This window comes from Phocoena sinus, chromosome 16, assembly GCF_008692025.1.
Source record: "Phocoena sinus isolate mPhoSin1 chromosome 16, mPhoSin1.pri, whole genome shotgun sequence".
NCBI classification, from domain to species: Eukaryota; Metazoa; Chordata; class Mammalia; order Artiodactyla; family Phocoenidae; genus Phocoena; species Phocoena sinus.
The window spans coordinates 11,239,486-11,260,994 of NC_045778.1; the positions used below are offsets into that span (position 1 = coordinate 11,239,486).

General features: G+C 58.2%; 2 protein-coding genes across 9 annotated transcripts in view; one reads left to right on the forward strand and one right to left on the reverse strand.

Annotated features, from left to right (window-relative positions):
- Positions 1–3,461, forward strand: part of CSGALNACT2 (chondroitin sulfate N-acetylgalactosaminyltransferase 2) — a 56,647-nt gene extending 53,186 nt beyond the window's left edge. Inside the window, exons 10-12 of the transcript XR_004346090.1 lie at positions 1,814–2,464; positions 3,036–3,199; positions 3,320–3,461. The gene's annotated coding sequence lies outside the window, so the exon portion shown is untranslated. The remainder of the gene's footprint in view (positions 1–1,813; positions 2,465–3,035; positions 3,200–3,319) is intronic.
- Positions 3,462–4,908: 1,447 nt separating this feature from the next.
- Positions 4,909–21,509, reverse strand: part of RASGEF1A (RasGEF domain family member 1A) — a 38,432-nt gene continuing 21,831 nt past the window's right edge. For 4 of the 8 annotated variants that reach the window (XM_032607486.1, XM_032607485.1, XM_032607487.1 and 1 more), the window contains exons 2-12: positions 15,205–15,405; positions 12,731–12,853; positions 10,740–10,877; positions 9,659–9,880; positions 8,970–9,044; positions 8,519–8,611; positions 7,813–8,082; positions 6,843–7,034; positions 6,098–6,221; positions 5,594–5,666; positions 5,113–5,251 (exon numbers count right to left, since the gene is read on the reverse strand). In XM_032607486.1, the coding sequence (XP_032463377.1) occupies positions 5,227–5,251; positions 5,594–5,666; positions 6,098–6,221; positions 6,843–7,034; positions 7,813–8,082; positions 8,519–8,611; positions 8,970–9,044; positions 9,659–9,880; positions 10,740–10,877; positions 12,731–12,853; positions 15,205–15,399 (1,530 nt within the window). In that variant the 5' untranslated portion in view covers positions 15,400–15,405 and the 3' untranslated portion in view covers positions 5,113–5,226. Of the gene's footprint in view, positions 5,252–5,593; positions 5,667–6,097; positions 6,222–6,842; positions 7,035–7,812; positions 8,083–8,518; positions 8,612–8,969; positions 9,045–9,658; positions 9,881–10,739; positions 10,878–12,730; positions 12,854–15,204; positions 15,406–15,922; positions 16,837–21,509 lie in introns of those variants that run through there. The other 4 variants (XM_032607484.1, XM_032607489.1, XM_032607483.1 and 1 more) reach the window with 4 other exon arrangements.

Below are 21,509 nucleotides of genomic sequence, written 5' to 3' on the forward strand. Positions count from 1 at the left end.
TGGATTTGGAAAAGAACCAAATAGAGCATCTAGAAATGAAAATGAATTTTTAAAATCCAATAGGTGGGTTTAACAGAATATTAGACACAGCTAAGGAGAGACTTTTAAAACTAGAATATAGGTTAGAATGTTTGCTTCTGCTGAGTAACTTAAGGACAGTACCAGTTCAGGGCCATGTTAAACTAAATTCTCAGCTTAAAGTTTTTTTGACCAGTGTGATTTGTGCTGCAAAACTTTGTAAAACTCACTGACTTGTGGTTATAAAGTATCAGGGGCAAATTTTTCCCGTCTCCATTCAGTGCCAAGGTTCAAAACAGGCAATCTTCCTTAACCCCCTTGGTGGGGTTGGAGTAGGAGTGCTTTATTTCAAGTTCACTGTTACACTGAGGGGTGGCTTTTTGGGATGTCAGCTTTGTGGGCTAGGGTCTCCTATTTGACCCTTCTTCTTGAGCAAGTTCTGGACTTCCTTCTCTATCCCCCTTGTGGATTGGAAAGTGAAGCTCTGGGTTTCTCACTTGGATGTTAAAGTTTTGCATAAGTTTATTAGTCAATTTCAGTAGGCAAGCACTTAGTCTTTCATGCTGCCAGAAATGAACAGGTGCTTAACTTAAACTTTCTTATATTCTTGACAACATTGTCCCCTTAACATTGTTGCTGAAGATCCATACCTGAGAGTCCTGGGTATGCTGAGATAGAAGCGTGTGGGGTTTGAGCAGCAGCCCTCCACCTTCCTCCTAGCATCATGAATGCCTTTTTGAGAATAAAGATAGAAATTTTGTTGGCATGATCTAAGGTTACCAGCCTATAGGTGGATAGTAAGTTTTTCATTTAGAAAGTAGTTTTGGATCCCAACTTCGCGTGAATTTCTTCTATTTTTTTTTTAAGATTTTTAGTTTTGTTTTTTTTTAATTTATTTTTATTTTTGGCTGCGTTGGGTCTTTGTTGCTATGCGTGGGCTTTCTCTCTAGTTGTGGCGAGCGGGGGCTACTCTTCGTTGCGGTGCACGGGCTTCTCATTGCGGTGGCTTCTCTTGTGGAGCACGGGCTCTGGGTGCGCGGGCTTCAGTAGCTGTGGCACGGAGGCTCAGTAGTTGTGGCTCGCGGGCTCTAGAGCTCAGGCTCAATAGTTGTGGCGTATGGGCTTAGTTGCTCTGCGGCATGTGGGATCTTCCCAGACCAGGCTTTGAACCCATGTTCCCTGCATTGACAGGGAGATTCTCAACCACTGTGCCACCAGGGGAAGCCCTCTTCTCATATGTTTATATGTTGGTTATATTTGACACTTAAATGATTCTTTGGTAATGTTAGAATATATTTGTATTGACCAGGACTTGAGTTGTTCCTTTGAGAATGGCACTTAATAATCCTTTGCTTCACTTTTCCCAGAAGATTCCTCTCTCTGTGGGAGAAGTGGCATTCAGTTTCATCAGGCGTGCCACTGCTGGTACACAGCTAACACCACTTCTAATGCAGGAGGCATTGCACATTCTGCCATATAACATTACAACAACCCCTGAGATCAAGAGTATTGTAATTCCATTTTAATCATGGGAAAATGGAGGCTTAAAAAGGCAGACAACTTGTCCAAGGGTACCCAGCTGGGAACTGGAAACTAGGACTCAAATCCAAAGAGTTTAGCTCTCGATTCCTTGCTCTTCCACTTACCCTGTCTTGCCTCCCTGAGGAACGTGACACGTTTTACAAATGTGTAGGTGTGATAGGTGTATAAAAATCTTAGTTTTGTCACAGAAGTCTCTGTGGCCTTAGTAGAGATTCTTAGCTTATCTTCCTGTCACATCTGATGCTTTTAACAGGTTTGTCCCTGAAACGTGTGTGTAAAGTGAAAGGTGGTAACCCTCGGTCATCCCATGGCGTTAGGAGCTGCACACTGCACTGGTCGCCGGCCACACGGCTACACGCCAAGAGGCTTCTACACAGAAAGAGCTGAGGCCCTAGTGCGTGAGACGGATGCCGACAGTGTGTGGTGTGGATGGTGGGGCAAGGCCGGAGGAGCACGAGCGCCACGCACCAGGAAGATGTAAGGAGGCTCAGAGAACGTGTGTGGGAGAACGGGGTGGCAAGTGTACTGGAGGAGGTGCACGTGCACAGCATGTGAGTCTAGTGCCCGAGCAGCAGCGTGCCCCTGGGAGAGGTGGGACATGGGCAGGAACCATGTCCTGCAGAACCCTACCCACCAGGAGAGCTTCTCCAACTTGCCTGGGCTCCCCGCTCCCAGGTTTCCCATTCAGCAGGTCTGCACAGGGGCCCTGAGAACATCTCAGACAAGTTCCCAGTGTTGCTGCTGCTGCTGCCAGGCTGGGACCCACACCTTGAGAAGCACTGCCTGGAGGGACCACCCATGGGTGAAGGACAGGGCCATGCCGAGCCAAGCCAGCTCGCGTCCTGCTCCCAGCTCCGCATCCAAGATGCAGACCAGATGATGTGCTGCTCCTTCTTCAGCTGAGGTAGGTAGAAACTTGCAAAAGTAACTTTACCAAGAAAGTAAGGAGGCCCTTACATGGAAGGACCTAAAAAGTGTTGTCACTTACCTAAAAGTCACTTAGGCATCCTCACAGGGGTCCTCGTTTGCTCCACAAACACCTGAGCACCTACTGTGTGCTGTTACTCCGCAAGGCACGTGGAGCAGCGGCAGGTGACGAGGCCCCGCAGGCCCCGCCTTCTGTCCACTAGCTATTTAAACGTACGTAAGGTTAGAAGTTCTGTGCTTCAGTCGCACTGGCCACATTTCAGGGCTCAGTCCCTCTGTGTATCTAGCAGCACTGCACTGGGTGATGCAGTACAGAATACCCCCTCAGCACAGAAAGTGTTCTGCTGGGCGCTGCTGCTCGAACGGGCTGAGTTGGCCCTGGAGGAGCAGAGTCAGGTCTGGCGAGCTGTCGTGGGCAGACCTCATCCAGCCTGGGCACTGGTGACAGGGTGGCAGTGGGAGACAGGCCAGAGAAGAGCAGTGTCTGAGTTCTTTTCCTTCAGTGCCACAAGCTCTCGTGTGCCCCTCCACAAATCCCTTTTATTTAGTGCTCCTGAGCATGACCCATTGAAACGGAAGGAGAACCGCGCAGCAGAAAGACGTCGGCAGGCACTCCCCAATGTCCCCAGCCCCCGGAGAGACTCACAGCACCCGTGGACACTGAAGGTTCTTGTTAGTCCCTGCAGTAAAGGAACCTTGAGAGTCGTTTAAGGTAGGCTTCCTGAACTGACATGGCCATGTAATTCAAGCTGCTAGTGATATCCTTCTGGATCTTTCCTTGAGGAAAGCAGCAGAGAACATGCCTCTTATACAGCTTTGTTTTGTTTTGCAGTGTTTATTTGAAAAGCCCTTTGTCAGAATGTGGAGGTGAGAGCTGCTTGCTCCATCTCCGAAAGGCCCGTGGTGGCCCTGGCAGTCTTGTCCCCACCCCTGGCCCGGGCATCCCCACGCCTCCTGCCAACACAGAACCGCGCACAGAGAACGGGCACACGAGGGGAGCAACATGTTCTTTTATTGATGCAAGTACGTCCAGTCACACCAACAGTTGACATCCTTTATTATTATAAAGTACAGCTTTATACGCAGAGTTCATCTCGAAATACCAAAACATCATAGGGTATGTATCAAATTGGGAAAATAAAGTAGCAAATGTAGCACTGTGTCAGGTCGGTACTAGAACTGATGACCAAGTGAAGCGCACACGGATGTGAAAGCTCCTTAACACATGGACAGAAAAGGTTCTAACGTATTCCAAATATATATTCTCAAGTTTTAAACCTTTCTTTATCTCAAATACATAAAGCAATATGTACTGTCAATATACAATATGTACTATCTAGAACGTCTGGAAAGTGCAAAAACACTGTGACAATACAGTGTAAATATCCTTGCTCCAACCTGGGCTGAGGGCAACATCAGCAGCGGATCATGGAGCCACCTCCCCCTGAGGCCTCGCCTTCACATCTCCAGGCTCTCCTAGGAGTTTTGGGAATTAGCAACTAACTGTCCTTACCCAGGCCTGCCAGCTGGAGGCTCCGGCGGAAGCCAGCCATGTGGAGAGAAACAGGGTGAGTAGTTCCAAATCTGCTTGGATGGAATGACAGCCCCGCCATGAGGGAGATAGAGTCAGCATGGATTGCCCATTTCTGGCCTTGGAGGGAGCAGGGCTGTCACTGTCCCATGGCCGGGAAGTCAGAAAATGGAGAGTACTCCTCGAGTTCGGGTGTGGAAAATACCTCCAAATGTTGGGCAGCTTTACGTGAGTGGGCTCCAGCAGGTACTGGCCTGGCTAACCTTCCATGTTTCACATTCTTTTAGGGGAGCCCAATCCCCCACCCAGAGGGAAGGAGGATACTGATTTGTAAGTAAGTTGCTTCTTTTGACTTTGTACTTGAGTTTCAAGATGGCTTTATACGTCCCCATCCTTAATTGTACTTTGTATTCGCTTCATTACAGCTAAGTAAGTGTGTCAAAGTTACAGCCTGGAAAACGGACAATTCCATGACTCCCTCCTTACGTTATTTTAGATTTTCTCTTTTCCTAAAATGTACGTGAAGAACAATTTGCCAGACATCTTCCAACAGAAAATATGCTGCCAGGTGTCCCCCTGCCCTCCCCCCAACCCCCATAAATCCCTGATAAAGGAAAATGAAAATGTAAACTTTGGAAAGCCCGTATTCAAGGTTCACTTCTGGAAGTATGCAAATGAGACCTCCGGGCCACCCGAGCCCTTCTTGCCAGAACCTTGTGGGCCTGCGCTTTGAGGGCAGAGCTTCCCCGGTGCCTCCAGCGGCACTGGCTGCAGGCGAGAACGGGCCCGCCAGAACCCTCTAAGGCACTCACCCCGACATCAGAGACACTGGCTGGACAGGAGGCAGGGCTCACGTTGGTTTTGGTTGGGTTTTTTTAAGTATTTTTTTTGTAAGATGTTTGTTAATAATCAAAAGTAGAAAATAAAAATCTACATTTCATTAGAATAAGATGTTATCATGGATGCCATCTCCCATGATACTCTTTCCCCACCCCTCCCCAAAGCAGGGCCCTGCCCTGTCATAAACAAAAAGCTTTAAGTGCCAAAGGTTGATGCATGAAATAATTGCTTTTTTTTTTCATAAAAGTTAGTTATGTACAAAATGGACCCCAACCAGTGAGGCCTCATCTCAGCCCATTATCACTCAAGATTAAAACTCAGTACGTAGGTGTGCTTAATCCCAGCGTCTGCAGGCTGCATCCATGCCTTCAAGCTCTGTTAAGGAGAGTGGTCCTAAAGGTGAGCAGGGAAAGAGGAAGTGGTCAGGCGGCCGGCAGGCCCTTCCCCTGAGCAAGCAGAGGGCAGGCTTGTACTACTAGGGGAAGGCCCAGCTGCCTAGAACCGCCCATTGAGGGAGGGGTCAGGCATGTTCAAACCCCAAGTCCTCAGCCTGTACCGGGGATGCCTTCCTCTCCCCCGTCTGCAGAGAGGTGCCCTGCAGAGAGGTGCCCTCGGCCGCCTTTCAAAAGGGCAGACCCATCATGCCTACCCCCACCCCGTCCTTTCCCTTCCTTGTAGACTCTGGTATGGGGCTGGTCTTGGGGGCTCACCGGACTGCTGCTGGAGTTCTCCTACCTGAGGGTCTTCCAGCTGTCCTTTTCCATGTGGTTCTCGGGACCTTCACTTTCGAAGGAGGCGATGAAGAGAGCTGAGAGACGAGAAGCCCCACAGAAGCCATGTCCACACCCGGTCAGTCTGCCTCCCACCCCGGTTATCCCTTCTCAAACTCTCCCTCCCAGGGTGGAGGGAGGCCCGGGAACGAACTCCTAAACCAAGGGGGCAGCAACTTCGGGCCTCGGCTGGTCCACAGGCCTCTGCTGCATGGGGTTCCTGGCAACCTGCCTGGGGACTCAGACGTTTCCTGGTTCTGCAGCACTGGCCCAACCACGTACTGGCTCTCTCAAGTGGCCTCGGGAGCCTGATCTTTTCTTGTCCTTATCCTTCACCTGCCATCCACCCATGGCCCACCCTCATGCACTCACCCCTGCGAGCTGAGCTTCCCCATGGGGAATAACAACCCTGGGAGGGCACCCTGCACGAGTCAGGGTGACCTCTACAGTGTGCAGAGGTGGACCTCACCTTCCTCGCTGTAGATGGGAGCCGTCAGCAGGTAACTCTGAATCTTCTTGTCCTTCTCGAAGGGACACTCTACCTGTGTCCATGTCATGAACTCATGGATCTGTCTGGAGATGTCCCAAAATTTCTGAAGGGGCAGAAGACCAACTGGATGTTCATTTGTCACCTTAAGCTTGAAAACCCTGGTTAGGGCAGGGGACGTAGGCTCTGGCTTTGGTCGGCTGATCATTTCCCTGGTCCCAGAGAGACTGGACGGTGGCCCTACAAAGCTGATTCCGTAGCCGTGGAAGCACTCTGTACAACAGGGCCAGCCGGTGTCCCCAAGGCCATTCAGTCCTGCCCTCTGCCTGAGCCACTGGGCTGCAGCCAGGTCTGTGCTTCTGCTGTGCACGACCCCTGACTGCTGTGCAGTCACTCCAGGCTGAGGCAGGCGTCCCAGCCACACCCAGCACAGCACCACCAACCAGAACACCCCAGGATCTCACTCTGGGGCCCTCGGGCTCCTAGCACTGTAACCAGATCATTCACCCAGAACTGGGGCCACCCTCATACCTTGAGGTCACGGCACCCATGACCCACCCTGGAGCCTTCAGTCCTAAAAGGCCCTTCTGCCACAGGGCCTCGGCCTGGCAGTTCTCATGGCACAGACGGACTCTGCCTGTCCTAAAGCAAGGCCAGGAAGTCTGCCCTACCCTGTGCTGGGACAGCCTGGCCCCCTCCCCTCAGACCACAAGGGGGCTGAGCTGACCTTGAAGTTAATGTGTCCATTGGGCAGGTGGTTGGTGTGGATTTTGTGCAGGAAGTAGATGTCCTTAACGAAGAGGTTGAACACAGGGATGACGATCTTCTCCCGGCTGCTGTTGGCCATCTGGGATCTCTGTGTGGCCCCCTGCAGGGCTGTGCGGTAGTTGCAGAAGTTGCTGGATGGGTCCATGTGGTGCTGTGGGCAGACGGGAGGATATGGTGGGCACTGCTCCCCCTGCACCCCTCAGAGCTGCTCAGGAGGCCTCTTTGCAGGAAACAGCTCGGGGTGGCCCTGTACTGTCACCAGAAGAGGCCGCCTCTCCAGGAGTGAGCACAGGGGAAGGAAGCCCAGAGGCACGTGTCTGAGCACTGGGCCGGGGCTTTCTGGCTTTGGGTCCAGGCGTCATGGGGCAAGCTGTAGAGAAATCTTGAAGCTCACACACACCTCCTCCCTGCCCTGCTAAGTCTGGGTCTCCCCTCCTTCCTTTCAAAACCTTCTTTTGCCCTCCTTTGCCCTTGTGCTTTCACGGACACCTCCCAAACCTGACCAGCTCCACAAGACACACACTTGCAAAAACTGGATTCTCTGATCAAATACATCTGGTCAAGGCTGTAGACTCGCCTCTCAGCCCCTGGGCCCCCCAGACGGTCCGGGACCATGGAAGTCGAATGAGAAAAAGGCCAGTCTCTGCTTGGTCGGCACTGCCCAACCTGGGGCTGTTGGCCTGCTTTTGCTGACAAACTCCTTGCTGATCTTTCCCCCGAGCTTTGCTTTAGGCGATGCCAGTTCTGACTCAAGGCCCAAGGGCCGAGGAGAGCATGGGCTACCTGCCTTCTGGGGGCGCCGCGGCCAGGTCAGCAGACACACCCAACATCAGACGGCACTCGGGGCAGCAGGCCCTCAGCAAGGGGCCAGAGCGTAATGGGACGCCCAGCCCTCCTCAGGCTGACTCGGGACAAGACAGGGTGCCTACCTCTAAGACGTCGAACTTGGCCGTCTTGACTTTGGACCAGGTTTTCTTCAGCCTCGCCACAGGACTGAGGTTCATGCCAGCTGCAGGGGGGCGACAGCGAGGGTCAGGGCGGGAGGAGATGGGCCACACCGTGCTGGAGGGGGAGCCCCTGGAGCCCACACACTCACAGATGATGGCCATCATGGAGTTGAAGTTCCCGATGTTGAAGCACTCTCGGGCCACATCGATGAAGAACTCCAGCATGCGAGTCCGATGCTTCTTCTTCACCACCTGGAGGGCAGCCAGACTGCTCAGCACGGTCCCCACCAGGGGTCATCCCCTACCACACCAGCCCCCAAAGGGCAGTGGCCTGGGCCCAGGGAGGGGCCTCCCCAGCAGGGAGCGGCCCTGGGCCCTCAGAGCTGTCAGGCCGGGGGTGGAGGGATCCTCGCAGGCTGCAGGGGCAGGCTGAGAGGACCAAGGGAGACCCAGATGAGCTGACAGGCCATGCTGGGCACAGGCTGCCTCCCCGGATGGGTCTCTGTTGTAATTTAAGGCATTACTGTTGGGGGTTGGCGCGCCCAAGGCCCTGGCAATAAAAGCTTCCTATCTCCACTTGCAAAGTTCCGTCCCCTGCGGGGTACAGGGGTCAGAGCCCCAGGCGGCACGGTGGGGTCGGGAGGAGATGAGGCCGGCCCTGCTGCTGTGTGCGCCGCACGGCACTTACCCGGCACACCTCGGTGGCCACCAGCATGCTGAGGCAGTTGAACCAGTTGTCGTAGGCCTCCAGGCTGTAGGTCTTAATCAGGTCTCCTCGGCACTGTGGGGACACAGCAGGTCACAGGGAGCCCGAGGACCCTGCCCGTAGCTGCTGCCCCAGCCCCACCCTCAGAGCCCTCAGAAGGAGCTGTGGCCAGAGGAGGAGGGGGTTGGCTTTTGGACTGGCCCCCTGGGCCCGCCCGGGTCTCCCAGGATGCCCCCACACGGCCCTCCAGGACCTCCCCGGCAGCATGCAGCACCCTGCGTGGCTGTCCACTGAGCTGTGGGGCAGGCACTGGAAGGCCAGACCTACGTGCGTCGTCAGGTTGTGAGGCCCGACACTCCGGAGGCGCTCAGGCGTCTGGGCGAGGGCCCCGCACCCTCCCTCGGCCACCCTGGAGCACGCCGCAGGCCCTCACCCTATGCTTGTCCCGAGAGTCCATGTGGCTGACGATCTGCATCAGGTCCTCAGGGTGGATGCTGCTGACCCTCTCCTGGATGGAACGGGGAAACATCCCAGGAGGAGTGACAAGCCTGCCACCCTCAGGCAGGCCCCACACGCAGCATGGAGGGCGTGTCAAGAGCAGCAGTCACGACCTCCCTGCAGGCGTGCCCCTCAGCCACGGCCCCTCCTCGATCAGAGCACCCAGACAGTGGGCAGGCCCCCCAGGTGTACTGTACCCCAGGGTCTGGAAGGCCCTCCCCTGGGAGGCGAGAGCCTCAGCAGCGGCTGCTATGTGCAGGGCCCCTGCCCAGCCCAGGCACAGGCAGGATGAGGGGACGGGCCGGGGAGAGCCGTCCCCCTTGAAACCCTTCACCTCTTCCCAAGCCGCTCCTCCATCCTGAGGCCACTGCAGTCCCCATCGCCCCAGCCCCTCCCGTTAACGTGGGGCTGCCATGATCCTGGGGACCCAGGTACCAAGAAACCCTCTGCTCAGGTGGACACACAGCCTCCAGAGGCAGTGCTTGGGGCTGCCAAGCGGGCTTCCCGACACCCCGGTCCGGCCGGCAGGGGAAGGCCCTGTGGTGCCATGTTGGGAAGGTGCCAGCGTGAGCATCAGTGAACACGCCCCAGCCCGTCCTGGGAAGGGCGCACTGCAGCACTAACCAGCTCGATGTGAGTCAGCTGCTGGGCCAACACCAGGGGGTCACAGCACACGCCCAGGATGTCCTTCTGCGCGGCTGGCGGCTTGGCCTTGAGGATGGGCCCTTTGTCCATGGCCGGTGAGCGGAGCTTCTCACGCAGCTCCTGAAGCTGGCTCCGGGCAGCCAGGGACAGCAGCAGGCTCTGCGTCATTTGGGCGATGGCCTTCTTCACCGTGCCATTCTCCTGGGAGGGGCGGGGGTGGAGAAGGTGCTGGCCTGGGCTGGCAGCAAGACCTGCACCGCGCTGGAGGAACCCATCTCATCTCCAGGGACGCGTCTAACTTTGAGCCCACGTCCCCTACCCAGACCTGCCATGAGCACTTGGGCCTCTGACGGCAGAGTGGGGCACAGTGTGGGCTCCACCGAGGGCTGCAGGGGAGGGTGACTCCACAGCCGTCCTGAGGAGAAGGGAGCTGAAGGCCAGGGCTAGGCTTCTGGGTATGAAAAGCATGGCTTTCTGGGTGGCGGCCAGCTGAGCTACTTCTCGTGGCCTTTCCACCGTAGGAGGGGCCCACGGTAGGGACGAGGGACTCCGGAAGGGCTTCCTCCAGGGCTAGGAGCCTTCCTTCCCTGGGTGGGAGCAGCCCTGGCTCTGCCCCACTCTCCCTGGGCTTTGAGCCCTCAGGAAGGCAGAAAGTGCCGAGCACACGGAGCCCAGGCTCCCACGATGGGGGCCGGTGGCAGGACCAACCTCTCTGGAGGGCCCGTCTCAACGCTGCAGACCAAGCGGGAGCTGGGAGCCAGGAAAGACGGACAAGGCCTCTCGCTAGGCCCCCACTCCACCCACCCAAAGAGCGGGAGAAGGTGGGGCCTGGGATCACCCCACTCGGGCCACAGGGTCTCCCGTGTGCGCAGGATGCCAAGGGCAAGTCTGGCCGGTTGCTGGCCAGCTGAGTGGCCCTTGTGGGGCTGAGGGGCAAATGGAGCCACCCAGCAGTCCTCTTGGGAGAGTGACAGCAAAGGGGACCACATACAGAGCTGTCCCTGAAGACCCACCCCTCCCTCAGACAAGGAACTCTGCCAGGCTCTGAGGAGGACCTCACCTCGTCACACTGTGTGACCCGGTGGGTGATGGCTTTCAGTTCGGCCATGGCCTTCTCGTCCTGGAAGTCGTAGGGGAAGGCCTCTGTCCACTCCTTCAGTAGCTGCACAATCTTGGCTGAGAAGGACTTCAGCCTGGCCTGGGGAGGGTGGGGGGAGGGGGTCGGGAGATAAAGCAAGGCCTGACCCTCCAGAGTGGGCGACAAGATGACAAGCGGTACAAGCACCCCCAGTTCTGCAACACCCTCTGACCCATTCCCCCACAGGACCTGTGTCCTCCGCCCCGACGCTGGGGTGAGGGCTGCTGGGTAGGGACATCCTTCACCCTGTCCACCTGCGGTTTTGTCATTCCTGCGTTGCTTCACATTCCCCTTAAGCCAGCTCTCTTTTTCACTTAAATTCATTTTCAAAGAACCTGTCCTATCGCTACCGTGACACAGAAAATTAGTTTCATTTGCTGTAATTAGAAGTTACCCATAAAGAAGGACACGATGAAAACCAAGCAAAATCATTAACGTTAAGCAAGAGACCCCAGCCACCTTCTCTCGGTGAAAAGCAGGTTGGCAAGTGCTGGGAAGGGCCGCAGACACACCAGGCATCCTCTCCCCGGTTCCCACTAGCCCAGGTCCACACGCACATACAGTCCAAGGAGGGCGTGCGGGATGCCCGGCCGTGCTCTCCTGGCCAGTCCTCTATGCCCAGCCCCGCGCTGGCTCACGTACGCTAAACCATTCCTATGCCCACTTTGGCTCTGCCTGGCCCTGACCAGATCCCCGTGCCTGCCTGGCCACCCTGGACCGTTCCGGCCCTGACTACCCTCGGGGCCCAGCTCCTTCATGACCCAACTCCCCACATCTACACCTACCTGCCCCCCTCCACCCACCTCTGCTCCGCTGCCTCCACCCAGCTGACACTCCCCCCAGGTGCCCGCTGCACCCCGCACTCAGCAGGAACTACAGCCCTGCGTTCCCTCCTCAGAGGCCCCGCCCTGCCTGTCATCACAGACGAAGGCGGGAGGGCTCACCCCAGGCTCCTCTCAGGCTTCTACTGTCCCCCTGCTGACCCTCAGCCTAGAATTTCATCTCCCACTCACCCTGTTCTGGCTTCTCCCCACCCACGCCTTCAGGCGCCTTTCCTGATCCCCGGGCTGCAATGGGTGCCTGTCTCTGTCCCTGCCCAGCACACCCGGGGACGCGCCCCTCTGGAGAAGAGACTGAAGAGGGCACAGATGTCACAGGCCTTTGCTGTAAACCTCCAGAGGCAGGAGGTCCAGCCTGGTAGAGGGGAAGGTCATCCGGAACAGGCCCTGCCAGCGCCTTGACAGTACGCCCACCAGCCCTGCTTCCACACCAGACCCCGGGCCTGCCCCAGGGCCTCAGGGATGAGCTGTGGTTTCTTACCCATCTTGACTGCCCAAAGCCCGACTCAATCAGAAGACACGACAGTGAAAAACAGCCCTATTTGAGTCTCTGAAAACTCTAGCCTGAGGGTGCTGCCCGCCACCCCCTTTGGAGGGAGCAGTGACCCAGGCTGCTTCTCCACCAGCTGGAGCCGGACCCTCCCTTCCGGGTTGTCTGGCACTGAGCAGGAAAGCCGGCAGGGCTGTCTGCTGTGGCCCTTCCCCGGGAGGGGGTGTGAGCACCCGCTGGCTCACAGCATGCAGGGTGCTGCATGCTGCCGGGGAGCCCTGGAGGGCCGGGTGGGGGCATCCTGGGAGACCCGGGCGGGCCCAGGGGGCCAGTCCAGCAGCTGCCGCCCTCCTCCTCTGGCCACAGTTCCATCCAGCGCCCTGGGAGGTGGGCGCCCCTGCAGACACCCGGGAGGCCTGCTCCAGGGATGTCAGGAGGCCAGACAAGCAGACCTGCCCCCAGCAGGGAGGGGCCCGGGCCGGGCTCAGCCAGGCCCCGTCCTGAGCAGCATTCTCTCCCAAGCGTGAGAGCGCGGGGAAGCCAGGGGCACGGAGACGGGCAGCAGCCCGGGGGCTCGCCTTTACCTTATCAGATCCGGCCTCCAGCTGCTGCCTCTGCTCCAGGCAGATCTGCCCCACGCGGGCCAGCAGGTCATGAGGGGGGATGAAGACCCGAGAGCTCAAGAGAAACGTGAAGATGTACGTCCTCTGAAGGAAGGAGACAGAGGGTGAAGAGTGAGTCGGGCCCGGCCTGGCCCCCAGGTATAGCCGCGGCCTGCTCCTCCGCCTGGTCCCCGCCTCCCGGGCCCAGCATCACCTTCTGCGTGGTTTACCTCACCTCGAATGCCCTTCCTCCTCTCTCACTGCTCCCAAATCCTGCCCACCGTGCAAGGCACAGATCAAACCCCACTTTGCAGCAGCTCTCAGAGGTATCCCTGACAAGCTCAGTCCCAGTGGTTTTACTCAGCTGGGATGCTCCCCTACCCCACGCCGGGAGCTAAACCCGGACCTGGATGTTGGCGGTGTCTCTGGGCCTGTGTGGGCCTGTGGCCTGGCCCACGGTGCTCCCCGGGCCAGGCGCCCAGCCTGCTCTGTGCCAGATCCTCACTGCTCAGTGGGGCAGGGCCTGGCTGGGGGGCGGTAGGAGCCTCCTTGGCCCCAGGACCCCACATCGGGAGCTGCTGCAAGCCGCAGTGCGGTCACTAGCCAGCTGTGGGCCCCGTCCCCACCTGCCACACCAGGGCCCCGCAGTCCCAAGGCCGCACGTCCTCGTCACCTGGTCGCGGTGCAGGCTGAGGGGTGCACCTAGTCTGGGCTGAAAAGCGGCAGGGAGCAGAGCCCAGGGCTCTTGGAAGCTTTTGGCTGACGTGGGATTTACCAGGCCCCTGCCTGCAGACAGGGCGGACTTGGGGGCGGGGAGGCTGCCTGGGGTCTCCCGGGGACTCGACTCAGACAGTGATCTACTGCCATATGGCTGCTACAGGCGGGGGGCCCAGGACCCTCGGCCTCCACTCCAGGCCCAAAGGAGCAGGTCTTCTGTGCTCCAGCCTAACGCAGCCTCCCAGATCGGGACTCGGCCCTCAGGCCCTCCCTGCCCCGATGCAGCCCTCAGAGGCCGCTGGGGAGGCTCTCCCTGGAGCAGCAGGGTGTCCCTGGGCTGTGCAGCACGGGTGATCCAGGGGCCCGGCCCGTCAGTGGTGGGACCTTCAGGGGCCCCTCCTGAGCAGAAGGCTCAGAGCGTGAAGGAAGGCTGCACCTGTTACACCTTGGAGCTCTCAGCCAGGGGCAGAGGAGAGCCCAAGGCAGGAGCTGCGCGGCTCCGGCAAGGAGCAGGGAGACAGACGGAGCGCCGTGTCCCCAGCTGCCCACGTCTGTAGGGCACGGGCCGTGAGGGAAAGGCGAGGAGCCCAGGTGCTCGGCAGCCGGGCTGATGCCTAGCTGGACCCCCGTTCGACCTCCACCGCCCCTTGGGTCTCTCCTGGGAAGCAGGCTGGGACCCCAGGGCACAGTACTCTGGGGACAACACTGGGTGAGCTGGCTGAGGCTCCCCGGGGACAGGCCTGAAGGAGGGGAGGCCCCTCCCCCCGCCACACAAGGCCACTGTCGCACAGACCAGCACTGGGGTTGGAGGTCCCAGCCCCTGGGGGACCGCGGCCCTGCTCCTGATGTCTTCAGGGCCTGGGGTCCCCTCTCCCCGGCTCTGCCGCCTGGCCCTCAGCTGCCACAGCGGCACCACCAGCCCCAGCCAGGCCCTGAGAGGACTTCCGGGGTGGATGGAAGGACAGACAGAGGAGTGGACAGAGCCCCAGGAGGGAGGGAGGAGGCCTGATATGTCTGGCAGGGTGGGGGTGGGGGGCCGCCAGGAGCCCCAGAAACCCAGCTGGAGGGCAGAGGGGGCAATTCCTCCCCACCCTCCCTCGCAGCCCCATCTGTCGCCCGGAGGCCACGCGCAGGGCCCTGCCCTCAGGAGGGAGGGGGCACCCATAGGGGAGCAGGTAACAGCCCCACTGCCACTATGAGACGTCATCTACTGGAGGCGGAAGGGAAGCCACACGTGACAAGGGAACTCTTTCTCGCTCTTCCGAGAACGCGCAAATGTCACCTTGAGATGAAGAGGGAGGATACGGGTTGGCAAAGGCCTGTCCTGCCCGCACACGCGTGTGCCCAGGAGGGCACGGAGGGGCCGACCCTCTACATTCTGAGCCACTGCGGTTCATGCACAAAACAAACTTTCCAGCTCAGAGACAGGACACTGATGGGTGGACCCTCACCAGGACCCTGAAGCACTGGCCTTGCCCCTTAGACCCCTCCTGCTCCTCCAGGGCCACCTCCTACCTGCCTGGGGACAGCAGGGAAGTCGCTGCCGGCTCCCCTCTCCTAGGCTGGGGGCCAGGGTGGCAGGGAGCAGGAAAGCACAGGAGGTAGGGCCGGGGCTCCCTGCCGCCCTGCGCCTCCCCTGCCTCTCCGTCCAGCTCTGACTGATGGGGGACCTCCCTCTCCATCCCAGCAGCAGCCTCCCTGAGAGCCCAGGTCGATCCCACCAGTCACGGGGCACTCACATCGGGGTAATAGTCCACTGTGGGGACCAAGTGCTCCATCAGGGCCTCCAGGGACCCGGAGATGAGACGTCCGTCTTGGAAGACGAGGTCCCCGGAGCTGCCGGCCCCACCTCCTCGCTCCCCCATGCCGGGCTGCACCTGTCCACTACAGCTGGGCCCGAGGATGCTGGAGAAGACCACGGACGTCTGGGGCATAGTTTCCTGGGAGAAAAGAACGAGGCCGTGAGGCATCAAAGGCACCTCGCCAGGCCCTCCTCCCAGGCTGCCTGCAGCCTGCGTGCAGGTGCAGAGCCTGAGCCCAGCAGGGCCGGGAGTGGGGTCATTAGACGTCAGCACAGGCGGGCGGGCAGGCTCCTCAGTGGCCCCGAAGCCGCTGATCAATGTGTCTGATAAATGTTTCTTCAGCACCTGCTCTGTGCATACCAGGCCTCATTCCAGGCATCTGGACACAGAAGGCCCTGCCTCCTGGGGTTCCATCCCAGTGGGAAAAGAGAAACTATGGAGAAAAACAGCACCAGGAGGAGAACACTGAGTGTGCGGGGGGTGATCAAGGCGGCCTCGGGGAGGGGCCCTGAGACAGACTGATGGTGTTAGCTGTGCAGCTTCCTGGGATAAAAGAGGGAGGTTCGAGGCAAAAAGGACAGCAGGTGCCAAGGTCCTGAGGCCAGTGTAGGGGAAGGTGATCAGCAGGGGAGTGGTCTGGCCAGACAATACACACCTGGGGGCCCAGGGTGCAGCATGTGAGACAGGAGGCGTCGGGACTCCGGACAAAGGAGTGACCTGACTCAGGGTGAAGGTCACCGTGGCCGCCGTGTGGAGACCCAGCAAGGGAGAGATCTAAAAACCAATCAGTGGGTTTTGCCATGACAAAACCCTGGGAGACATCGCTCAGGTCAAGTGATGGCAGAGGAGGAGGGGAGGAGGGTCAACTCTGGACGCTGTGGAGAACGGTCTTCCACCTGAGAGACTGACCAGCACGGGGAAGGGCTTGGAGGGTGGGGTTTGGGGACAGACCTGGAACTTGCTTTTGGACACGTGGATTTGAAATGCTTATTAGACACAGATGCTGGGCAGCAGTCTGGGGGCTCAGTGTGATGGAGACTGAGGGTCCCCACCTCGCACTGCAGCCGGGCTTTGCTGCAGGCTCTCATGAGGCCCGGGAGAGTCTGCAGCCCTCTGGACCTCAGTTTCCTCACTGCCCGGGGCAGCTGGCCGCGTCTGAAGGGGGCTCTGAGGCATCAGCGTGACGCACACCTGCCAGCCCGAGGCCTCAGAAGCTAGTGCCGTGGGTGCACTCCCCCTCCTGCTGGCCAGGGGTGGCCTGCCCCGCCTGCTGGGCTAGTCCCACTCTTGGAGGGCAGGGAGGCTGAAGTCCGGGGGGAGGAGCTGGCCCTTCCTGCCTTGGCGGGGACCGTGGCCAGGTGTCACCCTCTCTGGTCACTGGCAGGCAGGCGCCGCTGCCCCACCCCTAGCTCCCCAGGCCGCCGCGCTGGCCTCCCTCTCTGAGCCGGGGCTGCTCCCCACGCCTCAGGGGGGCAGAAAGAGCCCCCAGCGCTGAGCTTGCCGTTGATGACGCCTCCAACCAGCCCTGGCCCGCTCTCTTGCCTGGACCAGGGTTGGCCTCTGAGCCCTTCTGGCCACAAGTCTCCCCACTGGGCAGAGCAAACAGCAGCCATGAGTATTTTACTGCCATGAGGGGCCCCTCCAAGGGCTTTACAAGGAGAGCCAACTCCCACCCCAGCACATCAGCTGAGCCTCACACCAGGGCAAAAGGGGCCCGGCCCAAACGACGCTGGCTTCTCTGCCAAACGCCTGGAGGTCGCCTTTGGATTCTCAGAAAATCCTTTGCAAGGAGGGCAAACCGCTCAACGGAAGTCCCCGGGGACAGGCCTGGATTGCAACGTCTGTGGCCCCCAGGCTCCGTGCTGCCCTCGTGTCAGGTTGGGTTCAGACTCACAGAACACTCCCCTCAGCCCACGTTAGAATGCACAGTCTCAGGCCCCACTGTGTCAGAACCCTGGGGTGGGTCCTCTTTGCCACTCAAGTTAAAGAACCACTGACTTGAGCAAACCCTTCACTTTTCACATAGTGAAACAGACTCAGCAAGAAGGAACTCAACCGAGGAAATCAGGATTTCCAAGTCCAGCCCGGGTGTCACTACTCCTAGGAAGCCCCCCCGGGGTTATTCGCTAGACTGCTGACCCACGAGGCCAGAAGCGGCTGACCACCTGCCTCCACGTCTTCCTGTCTGGCTGGAACCCGCCCCATGACCGTGCTCAGTAGCCTTCTGTGGGAGGAAATAAGGAAGGTGGGCTCCCTGGGTGCTTAGCACTGGCAGCTGCTCTACTGTGCCATCACTGGGACCCGAGGGGACACGACCCCCAGCACTTCAGCTGAGGGCCATGCGCTGCAGGGCGACTTTCCTGAGATTACACAGTTCCAGGTTCAAAAGTTGACCCGAGAGTGTAACCTTGGCCAGTTGGATATCCTGACCCCAAGCTTCTTGGTCATCAGAAATGGCATTTTCGGAGCCTCTGGCCTCTCCCACCGTGGAGAGAGCAGGCTGCTCTGGTCGGAAGGTGCTACGGGGGGAGCACACTGACACCCCACTAACTCACAGAGCCCCTACCAGGTCCTCCACAGGGCAAGGCCGCCTGCAGGGACACCTGCCCCAGGGCTAGCCAGTGGGGAGCCAGCCTGGGGACTCAGCCCCCCAACTCTGCAGCCCCCCGTGGGGGGACAGGTGAGCCTAGCAGGAAGCCAGGGGGCCGAGCTCTACACTGGGCACCGGCCCACAGCTCCCTAGGGAGCCTCAGACGGCACTCATTGTCCCCCTCGACAGGGGAGGGGCGTGCGCTCAGGGTACAGTCACCTACCCCGGGGGTGGGGCCCCAGCCCATGTGTCCTGCACAGCCACCGGGCGGCACGTCCCTCATCACGCTGCTCCTCCCCCAGGGCTCCCCACCCGTGGGGGGTCTCAGTCCTCCAGAGACTGTGTCCCGCCTACACCATGCCCGTGCACCGCCCAGGAGGCCACGGGAAGGAAGGGGCAGCCACGTGAGGCCCATCCCTTCAGCGTGGGGCAGTAACCCCTCTAACAGCAGCTGGGCCAAGGACCCCACCTCTGAACTCCCCAGCTGCACAAGATCCTGCACCAGTCACTTTTAAATGACATAAACAGGCGTGTACATGACATGTAAATAAAGGCACAGAAAACATCTGGCCACCCGTGGCCACACTCATTACAGACTTTACTGCAACGGAGCAGAAGAGGGGGGAGACTTTCGCTTTCCGTTCTACACATTTGTCATCTATTTGGTAACTTTTCTAAATGGCGCATCTATTTTGTCATCTTCTAAATAACTTTGTTTTTGAGTGCAAAGAAGCTGAGTTTTGAAATCAGCTCTTTTTATAAAGGCATAATAAAGAGGCTGCAGCCCCAGGGCTGGGTCTGCAGACAGGAGCATGGCCACCATCTAGCGGGTCATAATGTGAGGATGGGCTTTGAGGTGGAGGCCCAAAACCCCCTCGGGGAATGGGCAGAGCCCCCAGGGGTTGTGCAGGACCACCCAGCCTCTCCCCTAACCTGAGACTCTGCCTGGGGCCAGGTCTCTCTGACCACGTCTCTCCCTGCTCCTCTGTACACTGAGCCCTGTGGATCCTGGGGACCCCCCCCCCACAGAGGCCCTTCCTTTCCCACCCAGTCCCTAGCAGAGCCCACCCCCGCCAGGCCATGAGCACCTTGGGAAGGGTCTCCAGGCTCAGTGCCAAGTGGGAGGAGACAGGTTCCCCAAGTGGGTCTTCCTGGACAGGAATTTAGAGCCCCCTTGGGTTCAAATCCCAGCGCTGCAATGAGCCAGCTCCTTGCTCCTAGACAAGTCTAACCAACCTCGATTTCCTCAGCTGTCAAATGGGGATGATGGCAGGACTACCCGTTAAGACCTCTGCTTGGCATCTCTGCTGGCCACCCCACCCCACTCTGTGGTCCCTTCTGCTCTTGCATGTGGGGTCCTCCTCTCCTGTCCCAGCAAGAGCAGGGACTGAGGCTTCCGGCCACATACCTATGTGTCCATCACCCCCAACTGTACCCTTTCTCAAGGAAGGGCCACTCAGAGCAGAGCACACAGGAAATTTGGGCTCCTGTCTCGGGAGGGAACACATAGGAAGAGCAATCAGTCAGAAATACAGTAGCTATTAGGAGGGGCTCCCACCAGAGTAGCCCGTGTGTCCCGGTCACTCGCAGCCTCTGCCCCATCCCGCCTGGGCGGGCACCTGTGCTCCGGGGAAGCCTCAGGAGCAGACACTGGTGGGTGACCCACATGCAGAGGTGGGGCTGAAGTCACAGCTGAGCCCCAGGGGCCATGCAACTAAGGAAGAAGAGCTGAAATCTCTCCTCGCGGCTGTGTGAAGCACAGATTTACACCCCTCTGACCGGCTTTGTAAACTCAGAGCTGCAGAACATCCGAACAGACAATGAGTGCTCCCACCACTGAGATGGGTCTAGTTTTAGCAGCGGTGGACTTTGTGGGCACATACACACAGGGGTTGGGCCAGGCCAGAGTCTGAGCTGCCCCCATAGCGCCCACAGAGGGGTCAGATGCATAATTACTGCAGTCCTGGGACATGACTTCAGTGGATCTACGCTGGTGGCCTGGTGAAAACAACACCTGAGAGACACCAGGGCCAACTGCCAGCATATCCACGGTTAAGGTGGAGCTGAGAGCAGTGCCAACAACAGTGTAATCTGTGAGCCCGCACAACAGGTGAAAGGTGACACAACAGAGCACGCTCACAGGTGAACAGCTCCAGAGGAGGAATACTCAGGGGCTTCTCTCCCAGTGGGACTGCTCCAATCCTGCCTACCTTGCACCGCAGATCAGAAACAAAACAGATCTGGGGGCCTCTACAACAACAACCAGGGAGCAGACTCCACCCCTGAGAGGGCAGTGACAACCACAGACCAATACCCAGTGCAGGCTCTGGTCACACCACCAGTCAAACCTCCTATAAAGGGGATAACGGCCAGCATACACTGAGGAAAGAGGTGGTAGACACCCATACTAAAAACAGCCCTTGCACTAAAAAATATTAAAATCACACAGGCTATATAGGGACGTAAAAATAGCCCTTCGAGACAGTCTGAGAGTCTGGCATTGGGAGGAAGAACCCCCAGAGCACTCAGCCCTGAAGGTCAGTGGGGCTTGAGAGCAGGAGCTCCACAGGGCTGGGGGAAACACTCTGGGAGGGTGCATACAAGAGTGCACTGGGACCCAGCACAAAGTAGTACCTCCATAGGAACCTGGGCTAGACCTACCTAGGGATCTTGGAGGGTCTCCTGGGGAGGCAGGGGTTGGCTGTAGATCACTGTGGGGGACAAGGACACTTGTGGGGGGAAGGATCAATATTCCTCAAGGAATACTGATCAGCATGAGCTCTCCCGGAGGTCCCTCTGTTGGCAGCAAGACCTGGTCCCACCCGACAGCCTGCAGGATCCAGTGCTGGGATGCCTCAGGCCAAACAACCAGCACATAGGAACACAGCCCCACCCATCAGCAGACAGGCTGCCTAAAGTCCTACTGAGCTCACAGCCACCTCAAAACACACCCCTTGGCACAGCCCTGCCCACCAGAGGGACAAGACCCAGCTCCACCCACCAGAGGGCAGGCACCAGTCTCTCCCACCAGGAAGCCTGCATAAGCCCCTGGACCAGCCTCACCCCCCAGGGGGCAGACACCAGAAGCAAGAGGAACTGTGATCCTGCAGCCTGTGGAAAGGAGACCGCAAACACAGAAAGTTAGACAAAATGAGACAACAGAGAAATATGATGCAGATGAAGGAACAAGATAGAAAACCCAAAAGGACAACTAAATGAAGAAGAGACAGGTAATCTACCTGAAAAATAATTCAAAATAACGATAGTAAAAATGATCCAAAACCTTGGAAAAGGAATGGAGGCACAGACCGAGAAGATACAAGAAATGTTTAACGAAGAGAAGATTTAAAGAACAACAATAAACAAAAAGAGATAAACACCACAATAACTGAAGTGAAAAATACACAAGAAGGAATCAAAAGCAGAATAACGGAGGCAGAAGAACGGATAAGTGAGTTGGAAGACAGAGTGGTGGAAATCACTGCCATGGAAAAGAAAAAAGAATGAAAAGAAATCAGGTCAGGGACTTCCCTCATGGTCCAGTGGTTAAGACTCCACACTCCCAATGCAGGGGCCTGGGTCCAATCCCTGGTCAGGGAACTACATTCCACATGCATGCCGCAACTAAGAGCCCGCATGCAGCAACTAAAGA